Below are 15250 nucleotides of genomic sequence, written 5' to 3'. Positions count from 1 at the left end.
AACCCGGCGACCCATTTGTATAATGAAGGACAAACAAAACATATCATTTTTAATATATTTTGATTTTGACAAAAATTTTGAAATTTGAATCAATAATCAAACCAATAAAACCAAAAATTTAAAGATTCAATTAAATATTAAAAAAATAATTTTTTATATTTTATTATGTTAAATAATTCACTGTTAAAAAATAAACTGGTTCAATCAGTTAATCAATTGTTTAACTAATTTTTTGATCGATTTATTGTTAGTCAATTTTTATTCTAAACCGAACTAATTTAATGACTAATTTTCAGTTAATTGAACAAGTTTCTGGTCTAGTTCTTAGAATAATGATTTTAACCGATTTTATATGAATTTGTTCGAGTTAATTATTTATTCAATTCAAACAATACTCAGACTTATTTAAATACTCGTTTTAATCCAGGTTTAATAACTATATTAACACATGTTTCGATCTTTAGTTGGTTTGTTCGACTACAAACAGAGAACAAAAAACAAGAGTTTAACGAAACAAATAAGTTGAGTTAACTATTAAAATAATTAGCTCTATCTTAACAAAAGACACTCTAACACAAATAAAATCAAATTAAAAAAATTGGGACTTGGGAGCCAATAAAAGCGAAGAAGATGATAGAAGTTGAAATAGATTTAGTTTGTATTTCTGGTGTTTTGATCTTCAAGATTATTTTGGTTAAATTCGTAAGCTTATTTTAAATTGAGGGATAATATAGGAAGAAAATTAACAATTTAATAGATAAGGAATAATGTTATTAATTTAGGAGTTTCATTATCCACTTCCATATATATATATATATAAAATATATATGGAATTTTAACCTTAGGTAATTGGCTAATACATTATATAATGAGAGTAAGATTTGATTTTGTACATTATACTATAAGCATCTAATGATTTAGGAGATTCAAAATGTTAAACACGCATAAATAAAATAAAAAAGAATTTGGGGTGAGAGAGGCTCGAACTCTCGACCTCAGGATAACTCTTAGCTATGAGACCTACGCGCTAGCCAACTGCGCCACCACCCCTTGTTGAATAAATTTGCTTACAATAATTATCTAATTCTTTTGATTATTTTTATAGCAAATTCAAAATGTTAAACACACACAACATAAAATAAAAAAAAGTTTGGGGTGAGAGAGGCTCGAACTCTCGACCTCAGGATAACTCTTAGCTATGAGACCTACGCGCTAGCCAACTGCGCCACCACCCCTTATTGTGTAAATTTGCTTACAATAATTGTCTAATTCTTTTAATTTTTTTTTATAGTATCCTCTGACTCAATAAGATAAAATTTAATTCAAAATTCAAATTCTTAACACTTACTTAAACAAACTAGTAAATTAACTACTAGACCAACTATTATAATTATTCTCACATTAAAGTATTAAACACTAAATAATAAAATATATAAAATAAAACATCTAAACTTATTTGAATAAAAAGAATAACGATATAGAGTGCTTGTAAAGCTACTCATTTTATAATATTTGCTATTCTTTATTCTTATAAAGTGAAAATTTGCAACCTTCATTCTTTCCTCTAAATGAGTGAATGTTAACGTTCTACTGTATTTATACGTTAAATTACATTTAAAATTGGTAAGAATGTTATTTTCAGTTTTAATTTTTTTGATATACACCTTAAAATATCTATTAATTTTATAATATAACAGATATATGTATCAAAATTAACAATAATAATATAATATACATATCTATGCCCGCATCAAAGACTTCCTAAATGGACGTGGATGCTGGCTAATAAAATCTCTAAACAAATATTGATACATATTTTTTTGAGATAACGACTATGGTATGATTTTGGTAATTTTTTTATAGAAAAGTTTGTGATTTTCAAAAGTAAAAAAATATGTTTATGTTAAATGAAAAGAATTATGTGTTTGAAGTGTTTTTGAAAGCATTAAGAAGATGTTTTTAAAATTTAGTTTGTGCATATTAAATTTAAAAAATTAATACAATTGTATGTATTAATAGATATTAAAATTTACTTTTATATTTATGTTTATTATAATTTTTAAAAAATTAAAATCTATATTATTAAATATAATTATTATTTATATTTATTAAAAATTAATTTTAATTTAATTTATCGTCAAACATAGATATTATAATTTTTAAATTATTAATTTTAAAAGTGTTTTAATAAAGTATTTTTGAAAAATAAAAACTTTTTGGGTGAAAAATAAAAACTTTAACCGATGCTAAATTGTTAAGTGTCAATTATGTTAAGTCTTTATTAACAATGGATAAGAATTATCAGGATGACTAAATGCTTATAAAAATTAAGGCACTATTTAGTTAGTGTCTTAGAAATATATATACACATACATAAATATATAAAAATGCATAAACATAAAAGTACACAAATCTTATAATGTATCTAGTAATAATGTATAAGATACAAATGTATAAATTAAATATTAATTTTATTCTCTTTAATATATTTTATTATTGTCATAATCATTATTATTTTTTATCGTTATTATCACTAAAATTAACATCAACCTAAATTACTACGAAAAACTCAACAAAAAATCTATATCAATAATGAACTCAACACTTCTTATGTTTTTAAAAAAATAAAAGAAAAAAATTAAACCAGATATAAACAAGAAAAGAAAAAAATGGAAGAAGTATGCCGATAGAGGTGGAGGAATCAAGTGCTGCGGCGCAGAATTGGGAATGTTTGTCAACACTCAGCATTTGGAATCTCATTGGCTCGCTGATGGCTTCGTAGTCAGCTTTGGTCCCGCTATCATCTTCACCTGGAACTCTGGTCTCGTTCTTCTTATGCTATCAATAACTACGAAATTGTTCATTTTCGCCAATAATCTCTGATTCTGACTAAGATCCACCGCACGTACAACCTCCATTATATATCCTATTCTCCAGTTCCACCTCTCTCTCTCTCTCTCTCTCTCTCTCTCTCTCTCTCTCTCTCTCTCTCTCTCTCTCTCTCTCTCTCTCTCTCTCTCTCTCTCTCTCTCTCTCTCTCTCTCTCTCTCTCTCTCTCTCTCTCTCTCTCTCTCTCTCTCTCTCTCTCTCTCTCTCTCTCTCTCTCTCTCTCTCTCTCTCTCTCTCTCTCTCTCTCTCTCTCTCTCTATGTTTTTGGATATTAGTTGATTTGAACTGCAGGTGTGAGAGTACACGTCTAAACAAAGAGAAGGGGATTTAGAAAGTGAGACAGGGAGGATGAAGTGAAGATGGCACGACGACAGTAGCAGCGACAGTAACAGAGGAAGCAAGAGAGAAAATCATTAACAGCAGAAGAGGAAGAACAGAAGTGAAAAGAAGATACGAGGATAAAATTGGTAATTTTAAAAATAATTAAATATAAAAGATCAAATTTTGTGTCTTATGTATTGTGTTACTGTGTCACAATTTTAAAAAAGAATACGATATACATATATTTTGTGTGTATTTATGAATCGTTGTGTCTATTTAAATCTATGTTTTAATAAACAAACGATAAATACATACTGCTGTGTCTAATAATTAATGTTTATGTCTCAACAAACAAACACAGCCTAAACTAGCTGTCATTTGTGCTAAGCCTCATTATTAACATTGGTAATAAGATAGTAACTACTAATTCCCATATGTATTTTTTTTAGAGATTTTATCATTTTTTATAAAATACAAAATTATGTTTTTATATTTGGTTATAATTATTCATTCATCTTTTTATTATATCTTCTTACTAATTTTTATTAATATAGAAGAAAAATCGCCTTCAAAAAAATAATATATTTTTTTTCTGTTTTTAGAGTAATTTCCATACGTATGTTGATTGATATATCATTTTACTATTTTGGTTCTCCACGTCAAAGTCGACAACTGAGTTTAAACTTTAGGAAACATTTCAGGTGAGGCATTATACGGGCTTGGCATACTGGTGAGCCATGTACGAACAAGTTCCAATTTTTTTTTTGTCTTTTAGGTGGAGGTGAATGACTACTTTACCCTTAATTTTTAATAAGAAAAGTCTATTATACACAGCTCTAAAATGAGAAAGACAAGTTTTTAGCTGGGGTCTTTTGGTTTGTGGGCAGGATAGCAAAGAGAAAGAGTAAAGGGAGGCAGGTCATCATCAAATACGTAAACACTTTGGTGAGATTTCTGAGCTGAGCATGCGTTGAGGAAGGTGTTTGGATCAAGCGGATCAGATTCAGAACAAATCTTACCTGCGCCGAATCTGGATATTTACGCATGAATCGCGGGCGTCTCGTTGAGTGAATGGGCGGCCGACGTTGATGCAGTGTGATCTGTTTGGGTATACGCCGCAGACGTCATAGTGCCTCGACTACTTGGGCTAAGGTGAGTGTTGTTAACTCCTCATTTATTGTTGATGATGGAAATGCTAATGAACCCCATGCTTCTGTATTTGAATCGTTTGCATTATGTTTCGGGGTTTGAATGAAATCTTCCAAGTAAAGTTTGGTATGATAAATTCATGTGTTATGAAAAAGGGCCTCGAGAACAAGGTGGGGTAGTTGTTTGTATAGGATGGGTTTTCCCGATGATGATGTAGTGAGTGTAATGGATTCCTGGAAGTATTGAAATTGGAGCAGAAGCTCTGTGTTGCCTATGTTAACATGTTACAATAATTTGCTTTGTTAACAGGGTTGCATCAATTGGCCAGATTGTGACGACCAGACTGGCTATTATTGTTGCCTATGCAATTGTTGAAGTTTTTAAGAACCACAAGTGAAGGGATCTTTTAGAAGAAGCAGCTTCAGCCTATTAGGAAACAAATGAACAACATTAATCATGAGCCGATATCGACATCAACCAATCATGAATCGGCGATTCCAGATCCAGAGGACGGGCTTTTAAATGAGGTATATGATAGGGGAGAACTTGCATATTGGTATTATATTAGTTTTTTGTCTTTGTGAAGATGAATGGTATAAGTTAATGAAAAATAGGGTAATTGTAGCATTGTTAATTGTTGTGCAGGAGACACTTTTTGACATGAGCATCTTAGGGGACGAAACAGGGTTTCCGAAAATGATGCAGACAAACACAAAGCCTCAATCGGCTCAGGTACCAAGTCATGTCAGCGTTGAAGATGGAGTTCTTTACCCCTGGGGAAGCAAGAGAATTCTACATGAGTTATAGTAAGCTAAAAGATTTTGCAATAAGGAAGACTAAGAGGGTAAAAAATGCCAAAGGAGAGATCATTAGATACACTTTTGTTTGCAAATAGACAAGGATTTAGACACAAGAAGTGGCTAGATAAGCTGGATAGGAAAAGAGAGCACAAGCCTATAACGCGATGCAGGTGTGTAGCAGAGATGAGGATAAAGAAGAATCAGACAAATGGAAAATGGTTTGTTTCACAGTTTGTGGATGATCATAACCACACCCTACTCTCAGAAAGGTTTATTGGATATCTGCACACAGAAATATGTCCGATGTAGAAATTGCTCAAATGAATAGCATGAGGCAAGTTGGGATAAGCATTCCAAAGATATACCAGTCATTTGCGATGCAGGTTGGGGGCTTTAACTTAGTAAGGTTTACTAAGCAAGATATGCACAATGAGGTTCGAAAGCAACGTGCTTTACAGAATGGAGATGTAAATGCCGCACTGTGATTTTTCGAACGTGCTGCCAGAAATGATGAAAAACTGTTTTGGAGGTATGAGGTAGCGGCTGGTTCTCATATGTATGACCTTATATGGAGTGATGGCTGAAGCCAGGAAGATTATGAGGCATTCGGTAATGTACTCGCCTTTGATGCGACCTATGGGAGGAACACGTATAACCTTCCTGTCATTGTTTTGTCCAGGGTTAATCATCATAATCAAACATGCGTGTTTGCAACAACAATGGTTTCATCTGAGTTACAGGATTCGTATAAATGGGTGCTGAGACGGTTTCTGGAATGCATGCCGGGAAAGGCCCCGAAGGCAGTTATAACTGATGAGGATCCTTCTATGAGGCTAGCTATTATGCATGTGTTTCCAGATGCTCATCATAGACTTTGCGCGTGGCACCTACTTTGCGAGACGTAAGATTTTACATTGTATACTGGCAGGATTGTGAAAATGAATGTTGCTATGTGATACAGAAGTATTGCTGCCCGGAGGTAACCTGGCAAGTCTTGCATCAACTGCACAATGGAACATTTCAATGTAATTACCGCAGAATGGAGTCATATGGGATCCCTTGTGTTCACATAATTGTAGTTCTGGTTGGTATTGATATCGGTTCTTTGCCAAAGACTCTGGTCCTCAAGAGGTGGTGCAAAAGCGCCAAGAACAATGTGACTGCCGATAGACAAGTTACTGATACGGGCGATGCTGCATCCCGATACCGTAGCAGACTTGGTGCATTTGTAGACCAATGTAAGATTTTTGCCAATGTGGCTTGTCTAAGGGACGAGGACTACAAGGTCTTCAATGAAAAAATGGCACGAGATGCTATCATGTTAGAGGTCAAGAATGCGTTGCGTGTGGCCCCAGATGTGAATCCACACCTTAACGATGAGGGGGGTGGTGGGATAAATGATCAGGTCCGCGTGCGGACAAAAGGCACTGGTAGAGGAAATGATTCTCGTGTAACAAATGAACCAAAGAAGAGAAAATGTAGTGCCTGCGGAAAATTGGGTCATCGCCGAACACGCTGCCCCAGTGCGCTTGCTTCGCGCCAGGCATGTCGTGGACCGCTACCACGTAGGGGTGTACATGGCCCGGCTCGGCCGGAAGACCCGGTCCGGCCCCGAACACTTTAGGGGCTAATTTAGTGTGAATTCATCGGGTTTAGGGTCGGGTAAGGGTCTCAAAAATAGACCCGGTCATTATTTTAGGTCGGGTTCGGGCCATAACTCGGGTCACCCAAACTCGGCCCGGTCATCATACACAATTAATATTTTGTGTTATTAATGATGGATGATGACTATTTTTATGTGGAATTTAAGTATTGTAAACTTTAATACTTTGTGTTATTAGTCATTATAAGACTATAAGTTAATGTTTTATGTTTAAAATGCATAAGACTTTAGACTAATGGCAGAATATTGTGTTATTTGTATTGATTTAAAAATTTTGTGTTATTAGACAATATTAGTATTGATTATGGTTATGCTTTAATTTTAGAGAAGATTTGGTTCTTGTTATATTTTTCTAAGTGAATTTTACCATGTCAAATAATGGTTGGAGTCTTAGAAATTTGGATATTTTCACATGCTAACTTATAAGAAGGTATCAAAGTAATGTAATGTTAATGGCCCGGTTTTTACCCGGTATAATCGTGGCCCGAAAGTGTATAAGTTTCATCGGGTTCGGGTCTAACAAATAGACCTGGTATATATTTCGGGCCGGGTCTGGGTCACATCGAACCCGGTTTCACCCGACCCATGAACACCCCTAGCTACCAGTTCCCAAGGGTTGCCAGGCGCAACCTTAGGTTAGAACCATACGTTGTGTGTCAGTTATAATTCATCTGATTTTTAGGGTGGTCGTGATATTTTTTTAACTTTGAATGATCAATGATAACCTAATTAGTACATGCCATATGTGAGTAGATCCCGAAATAGCTAGCTAAGAAAATGAGATAAATAGAACAAAAAAATTGAATGAAATCAATGAAACAAATTCATACCTAAGGTTGATGCTCCATTGGAACTCTTGAAACGTAGCTATGAAGGGAGAGACGGAACACCATGGCGACATGATGCTGATGACAATGATGATTTGCTGAGAACCATGCTGCCGCTGCCTGCTAAGGATGACACCTCTAAAGAATGAGAACGACGGCGCTGAGCAGTGAAAACGACGACGCTGAACGGCAATGGAAGGGCGCCGGTGCCATGACGATGGCAGAAAGAACGACGACGCTCTGAGGCTGAGAATGAACGATGTGAAGAGAGATACTGAGAATGAACGATGTGGAGAGAGAGAGGCTAAGAACGACACCGGGATAGGGACTAAGAATGGCAGCAATTGTTGGGTTGGACAGCGACGACAGAGACCAGAGAGGAATAGAGGTGGTGATTCTGTGAAAAGAGAGAAGAGTTCAGCATATAAGTTACAAAGTAAAGATATTAGGGTTACACCAAATAAATTTTAAAAGGATAAAGTATACTTTTTGTCTTTAACGTTTTTGAAAAGTTTCACAAATATCTTAAGGTTTAATTTGTTTCAATGTTATCCTTAACATTTTCGATAAATTTCAATTTTATCCTTACTGTTAATTTTTTAATAGTCAACATATGGTCAACGTTTTTCTTTCTAATTTTACCCCTCTCTCATGTATCGCTTTCTTCCCATATTTTTTCATTATCATATACCACCCTCTTTCTGCACCTTTCTAACACAGTGCTTAAACTCACCACCTCCGACCTATCCCATTGCCCAAGCCGCTCCAGTATTGCACCACTGCTCCACTCTATTACACCACTATCACTCACTACTACTACCTGATCCCTCTACATTTGCATGACCACATCTTCCCATTTTACTGTTCCATCATTATCATCATCAACATGAACAAAATCACATATTTTCACCTTACCTCACCACGACCCTTCATTGACACCATTGTGCCACCGCACCACTCTCGCTCTCCCTCTTCCTTTTTTCAGATCTCGCATTTTCTTGATTTCAATTTCAATTTCTTCTTCTATTAATTTCTCATCATTCTCTGTTGCATGTTATTTTTGTTGTTGTTAATGATGATTTTAAATGGAACTAAGGTTGGATTTGTGATGGTGGGGCACAAGGTTGTGGAATGTGATGATGAGAAAGAAAATGGCAAAGGCTTTGGTGAGAGAGAGAGAAAGATAGGGGGTGGCGATTTGATGGAAAGAGGATGGTGGCTATTGTTGTTGATGTGGATGATGGACGGTTCAATGATAGTGGCAGTAGTGTGGTTTGAAGGTTGATGATATAGTGGGTGTAGTGTGAAATGAGGGAGAGAGGGTACTCTGAAGCAGTGCTAGTAGTGCAGTGAATGGTGGGTAATGGAGAGCTAGTAGTGAGGGTAGGATGACAATAGTGGCTGGTGGATGGAGTGGAAGAGAAAAATGTTGATGATGATGATAGTAGTGATTATAAGAGGAGGAGTAAAATTAAAAAGAAAAATATTGACCATATGTTGACTATCGAAAAATTAATAGTAAGAATAAAATTGAAACTTATCGAAAACGTTAAAGATAACATTGAAACAAATTAAATATTAGGGATAATTTTTTAAAATTTTAAAAATATTAGGAACAAAAAATATATTTTATTTATTTTAAAAATATTTGTATCCTATGTAAAAAATTAATAATTACTATTAATCCATATAGAATAATATTTAAAATAATTATTCTTTTTTTTCCAAAGTGAAAGTAATTGCATTACTTTAAGAAAGTGATACAAAGTTCTATATGAGACTAAAAAAATAGTAGAGGTTCTTCCAATTGAAGCAATAAGTGGCTACGCTAATAACCAATAAACTAAAAAAAAGAAATATATTAGGAAATTAAGAAACTTGTCTTCTATTCATCTCCTAGCAAATCTTTCTTGTTGAGTTCGAAATCTGTTGGATAGGAATTTTCTCATTTTCAAACACCTCTTTATTATATGCTTTTCATAATGCCCAACAAAAGCAACAAAGATGTTGAGGGCGTCCTCATCTTCTCTCCCACTTCCAGCACTTAATAGTACTTGGATCCACCACTACACAAAGGGAGAAACACTTTAATTTGCAATAGCGGCACCAGCTTCAAATTTACTGCTCCCCGTACCTCCTGAGTAGGACTGCACCATCGAAGGCTGTGGATGATGGTTTTCGGAGCTAATCTACATCTGGGACACAAAGGTGGAGTCGACTGGAAACGCTGGTGGATGAGCCTCAGTACAGGTAATCTTTCATGCACAGCTCTCCACAAAAATTTTTTTTTATCTTTGTTAGTATCTGTAAGCCTTAATTTTTTTTCTAAATTCTTGGATTTTGCATGATTGCAGGTAGTTGATTGATCGGCTCATGCGCAAAGCCATACGCCACCACATATCCTGACGCCACATCATATTGCTTCTTCGAGTTCAAGACCCAAATCAGAGAGTCCTTGCCGTTATTATTCAGCTCTATGGAGAGGATGCAGGTACTTAGTTCAAGAAAAAAGATTAAATCGATAAGCTCTCTGTTCCATCTTCTTCCTGTGGTCAGTAAGTCCTTTACTCTATTAATTATTGAAAACATATTGTTGCTAGATTGATTGTTGAGACTGATATGATATGGGTATGGGGACGACAGCCAGCGTTCTTGCCAAACATTAACATCATCTCTTGATCTTATACTCCACAACAATCCTTTTTTCACTATTTTTCTATCTTCTAAGAGACTTTGCTAACCCCAAGAAGGGTTAGTCCCTTTGTCTGCAGTCAAAGAATACTTATATCTAAAATACTGACCCTTTAACATTTTATTAAGTAGTACATTAGAATTAACAGCCAACCTCCAAAACTGTTTTTCAAGCAAAATTAAATTTTGAGCATGCAGGTCTTTTAAACTCAATCTTTCCTCTCTTTTGGATCTTGTCATTTTGTCCCAGCTAATTTATCACATTCTCCTTTCAGTGCCTCTTTAACTCCACCAAAATTGTGTTAAAATCCTATGAATCTCATCTAAAAGTGAATCAATAAACTTAAAACAGGATAGGGTATACACAGGGATTGTTTCTTCAACAGTTATAATCAGGACATGTCTTTCACTTGTTGACAATAATTTCTATTTCAAGATTGTACCTTCTTTTGTATTTTATCTTTGATGATTTTAAATGTAACTTTCTTTTTTAATTTTTGTATAGTTGATAGGAGGCTTAAATATTTATCTTAAGGTGAAAATTTAAGTGCAGTTGACTTCACGTGAAGTGAATAACAGAGAGTCGTTAGATAATTTAACAGATTTGACTAAATTTTCATCTAACAACTCTCAAATCTCAACTATCAACTTCACATAAAATCAACTATACCTGAATTTTCACCTAATCATAAACGTCTATATAGTTAATAATTAATGTGTATATATTACAAAGGTTCAAAATGAATGTAGTTATCAAAGACAGACCCTATATTCTAAATGTATTTTTTACAATTTAAACGCAAGTATAACTGTCAATCTTATTCCCTAATTGATGAATTAACATTCTTTATTTTCCTTGTGAATATCTCAAGTATAGTGAGAAAGGAAAAAAAGATGAAAGAAGGAAACACACATTATTAACACGTGGATCGATGATTAAAAATCGGATGCAAACCTATTTATATTCCTCTCTCTCTCTTTCTTTCTTTTATTCTCTCTCTAAATCTCTCTCTCCTCCGTCTCTTTCTCTCTCTTCGCCGTATCACTCAGCTCCAACTCCACTCTCTCCCCCAAACCCTAGAAACACCGTTCCACTTCCTTTCCAATCGGACCCAATTTCAGAGCACAAGACACTCAATAATATTAATACGCACCTCCCAGCTTCCGCAATTTTCCGTCATGGCGGCCACGGCCACCGTAACCACAAGCCAGGTCTATATCGACGTAATTGAGGACGTCATCGTCAAGGTTCGCGACGAGTTCATCAACAACGCTGGTCCCGGCGAGGAAGTTCTCAAGGAGCTCCAAGCTGTAATCTCATCTTCTCTCCCTTTCTCATTTTGATTCCTTCGTATCATTTTCTTCAGTTACATGAATTAGATTCCTACTTCAATTGATTTTGTTTGCAAGATATTTTGTTTCTGAGCTGGACCTGCTTGATCTAGGGTTAGATCCGATCGGTTATTGGTTTTGCTATTATTTATTTTGTTTATTGTATTTTGATTTGTTTAGTTGTGGGAATCAAAGATGATACAAGCTGGTGTTCTTGTTGCTCCCATAGAAAGGTCCAGTGGAACTAAGACAAACCCCGGTGCAGTTCACGATCTTAATGTGCCGTATGAGGGGAATGAAGAGTATGAAACTCCTACTGCTGAAATGCTTTTTCCACCTGTGAGTCTTAATCATAAGTTTTCACCACTAAGGTTATCCCTTTTATGTGATTTCATGAGTTAATAACTTATGGGCTTTTTTCCGAATGTGCAGACGCCTCTGCAAACTCCAATGCAAACCCCTTTACCAGGAACCGTGGATAACTCTATGTATAACATCCCAACTGGACCGAGCGACTACACTTCTTCTGGAAATGATGCTGATGTAAAAGGAGGACAACCTAGTCCATACGTGGTAAAGTTTTTTTTTTTTTTTTTTTTTTTTGTCTGATTGGCTCCATAATTGTATCACAAAGTTTCGGAAAAATTTCCCCAATTGGTTTTAGTTTCTCAATCACTATTCTCCATTTATTCAGTTGGATCAATACATAGTCATTGGCTGAACCTTGTTATTGAAATCTGCACATGGGTCTTTAATTATCATTACATTGAGATTGTTCTTAAATCTTGCAGCAACAACTGCCTCCCTCTCCCTGGATGAACCAGAGGCCCTCACTTGATGTTAATGTTGGTGAGTCCATTTAAACTTGGGACAAAATTTTAGTGAAACGTCTTTGTGCAATGATGATGTGTATTATTGTAGCTTACGATGATGGACGGGATGAAGCTGGTAGAGGAACTTCTAATCAACCTCTTACACAGGTAAGCAAACCAATGAGGTATTAAGAAGAATTGTTGTTCCCTGCTGTTAAAACTTGAAGGGATCATATGATAGTGTTCTTGTATGAAGCAGCAAATACTCCTGTCTTGTTGCACACATTAAATGGGTGATTTGTTATAGAATGCTAAGTGTGAGCTTATAGAGGTAAAATATGGTCATCTCATTTAGATATTATTTATGCTTGAAAAACACCAAGGAATTCTTCAAAGCGCCCATGGGAAAACGAAAACGCGATGATTTGGCTTCACAATATAACAATGCTGATGGATATATACCTCAGCAGGATGGGGCTGGAGATTCTGCATCTGGATCTTTTGAAGTTGAGGTACATCTTGTTTTCTATTGGCAAGTTTTTTTTTTTTTTTTTTTTTTTTTTTTTTTTTTTTTTAATTCTTGGTGGTTCATCTTGTTTGTAATTACTTCTGCAATAACTAATGATATTGATGTTAATTGTCAATATTTGCCATATTTGTTATTTCTGCTGAATTTGTGATTATTGACTTACCCTGAATGAATCAAAGTTACACTTATGTTTATGACAATTCACAATTTAACTGGGAGTACACTAATCTGTTAGACATTGATCTGCAGTTAATCTGTTGACTATCACTCTACTCTATTATTGTCAAAAGAGCCTGTGTTGTTTTCAGTTTTAAATCTTACCCTCATATAGGTTGAAATTTAAAATCTTTCAAGAGGGGGAAAAATGGTTGAACATTATCTGCAGATACTTATATTTCTGTCATTTTATTAATTTCACATTTTTCAGGTATGCGGAGGCGGAATCTCCATTAATGCACGTCTTATAACTTCTAAAGAGAAAATACCAGCTGATTTAGTGAGGCCAACTTCTAGGATTCCGCAACTTGATGGACCAATTCCTTTTGATGATGATATGATTTCTACTCCTAATGTGAGTAGATATTTTTTTTTCTTTTTATGGGCCTCCTTTCCTTTTGGGGGAAAATGGATACATATCCCTTGAACTTTTGGTCTTTGTTAAATGTTAATATATACCTTAGCTTTCAATTTAGCATTTAATAACTGTGTACAATGTTAAAATAAGGTTACATTCACTTGTTATCTATTTAATTTGTTGGGATTGGGGACTCCTTCATAATCACTTCAGAATTGATCTTTCTGGTAGGTAATAATTAGTAAGGAATTTTGTAGATTACATTTGCACGGTTCTCTTTGATTTATTGTAAATATGAGCTCCTTTTTCCCTGTTCATTATTGCCAAATACAGGACTTCACAGTCTTGAGGAAACATTTAAGCATTTCGAATTCTTAGTGGTTAAATTTTCAATTAAAGGTGGATATTGTAATGTAAGGAACCTGAAGTAGTTGCATATTTGAGAATGATACATATCACACTTGGTGCTACTTTTGGTGGCTGGTAATAGTTAGCCAAATAATTGGTAAGAAATAAGATTGGATTCTGTAATCCTAGTCGATTCTTTATTTGCTTGCAGATTCAATCTTTCTTTGGTAATTCATTTCGTGCTTCATTTAACACTACTCTCACCATGTTTTGTGCAATAATCTGTGCTGGGTTCTGTTGATCCTGTGGCAGATATACAATTATGAAGGAGTGTTGAGTGAAGACTACAACATTGCAAATACACCGGCTCCTCCTGGTATATTTGGAACATGGTTATATAAGTGTTCTATTTTGAAGATATATATTGCTGATGATGTTTTGCCGTTTTATTAGAGATACCAGCAAGCACCCCTGCTCTTGTAGCTCAAAATGAGGCAGCAAATGACAATGAAGATGACGATGATGATGATGAGCCATTAAATGAGAATGACGACGATGATGATTTTGATGATCTGGATCAAGGAGAAGATCAAGATACACATCATCTTGTTTTGGCTCAGTTTGACAAGGTGATACAACCTTCCTCCTTGTGTACATGTTAGATATGAGTGCTGTTGTAATATGATGTAGTTAATGGTTCAAGGTTGTCGAATCCTTTTGCTGAGTAAAAGTCTTATACTTACTATAAATACAGGTGACACGTACCAAGAGCAGGTGGAAATGCACATTGAAGGATGGCATCATGCACATAAATAATAAAGACATTCTCTTCAATAAGGTATGTTGGTCTCAAGGACAAAAAATGGTATTTTTCATCCTTTAATTTCACTTTTTCAAAATGTTACAATGAATTCTACTTTACCCTATTTCAGGCGACAGGGGAATTTGATTTCTGATTGTGTTGGGTGAGTGTTTTCGGGAGGCATGCGCCATTAGTCTCGTCGAGTGTTTTGTAATCTTTCTCTGATTTTAATTATAAAATGGAAGCTTGAGGAGGAGAGAATTCCTTTATACTTTGGAGACTATTGTTTTGATGTTGGCCTGTTTAATATTGTACATAAAGGATGAGCAATTTTCGGCCTTACTTATGGTTAGGTACGTAGATCTTTAGCACTGTATAATTATAACTGGACAATTCAAAAATTGATTTGTATGATAATCATGGAATTATTTAGGCCTGGTTTTGTTTAATAATAGGCAAGACAAGCACGTTTTAGTGTTTAAGAGGAGAAATTAATGACAGTAGCATTGTATG

At 34.9% G+C, this 15250-nt stretch overlaps 2 protein-coding genes and 2 non-coding genes across 7 annotated transcripts; 2 read left to right on the top strand and 2 right to left on the bottom strand.

Moving 5' to 3' along the window:
• Positions 1-966: 966 nt before the first annotated feature.
• On the bottom strand, positions 967-1050 carry TRNAM-CAU (transfer RNA methionine (anticodon CAU)). Its single transcript is given in 2 exon segments — positions 967-1002; positions 1013-1050. It is a non-coding gene; the product is annotated as a tRNA-Met (tRNA).
• A 101-nt stretch (positions 1051-1151) lies between these two features.
• Positions 1152-1235, bottom strand: TRNAM-CAU (transfer RNA methionine (anticodon CAU)). Its single transcript is given in 2 exon segments — positions 1152-1187; positions 1198-1235. It is a non-coding gene; the product is annotated as a tRNA-Met (tRNA).
• Positions 1236-3098: 1863 nt separating this feature from the next.
• LOC140181201 (uncharacterized) lies at positions 3099-7127 on the top strand. Its single transcript, XM_072224649.1, has 5 exons — positions 3099-3356; positions 3912-3991; positions 4098-4362; positions 4669-4886; positions 5005-7127. Exon 5 carries the CDS (start codon positions 6199-6201, stop codon positions 6781-6783), a length of 585 nt encoding a protein of 194 aa, XP_072080750.1. The 5' UTR covers positions 3099-3356; positions 3912-3991; positions 4098-4362; positions 4669-4886; positions 5005-6198; the 3' UTR covers positions 6784-7127.
• Positions 7128-11236: 4109 nt separating this feature from the next.
• LOC112771549 (transcription initiation factor IIA large subunit) lies at positions 11237-15169 on the top strand. 4 transcript variants are annotated; one of them, XM_072224598.1, is made up of 11 exons: positions 11237-11651; positions 11853-12011; positions 12105-12245; positions 12464-12521; positions 12618-12652; positions 12868-12996; positions 13441-13584; positions 14248-14311; positions 14398-14564; positions 14690-14773; positions 14868-15169. In XM_072224598.1, exons 1-11 carry the CDS (start codon positions 11520-11522, stop codon positions 14889-14891), a joined length of 1137 nt encoding a protein of 378 aa, XP_072080699.1. In that variant the 5' UTR covers positions 11237-11519; the 3' UTR covers positions 14892-15169. The 4 variants fall into 4 exon arrangements, with proteins under 4 accessions (XP_072080699.1, XP_025672106.1, XP_072080698.1 ...); XM_025816321.2 differs by having other exon boundaries at positions 14389-14564; XM_072224597.1 differs by having other exon boundaries at positions 12594-12652.
• Positions 15170-15250: the final 81 nt, after the last annotated feature.

The sequence above is a fragment of the Arachis hypogaea genome, chromosome 18, assembly GCF_003086295.3.
Source record: "Arachis hypogaea cultivar Tifrunner chromosome 18, arahy.Tifrunner.gnm2.J5K5, whole genome shotgun sequence".
NCBI lineage: Eukaryota > Viridiplantae > Streptophyta > Magnoliopsida > Fabales > Fabaceae > Arachis > Arachis hypogaea.
Note: the sequence above shows the minus strand (reverse complement) of the source record. Positions and strands in the feature narration are given on the sequence as shown.

Bases quoted from the DNA above. Each gene is read 5' to 3' on its own strand.
- LOC140181201 (XM_072224649.1), top strand. From the start codon at position 6,199: ATGGAGTCATATGGGATCCCTTGTGTTCACATAATTGTAGTTCTGGTT.
- LOC112771549 (XM_025816320.2), top strand. From the start codon at position 11,520: ATGGCGGCCACGGCCACCGTAACCACAAGCCAGGTCTATATCGACGTA. The intron at 12,997-13,440 runs GTACATCTTGTT...CACATTTTTCAG, and splicing joins CTGGATCTTTTGAAGTTGAG to GTATGCGGAGGCGGAATCTC. The intron at 13,585-14,247 runs GTGAGTAGATAT...ATCCTGTGGCAG, and splicing joins ATATGATTTCTACTCCTAAT to ATATACAATTATGAAGGAGT.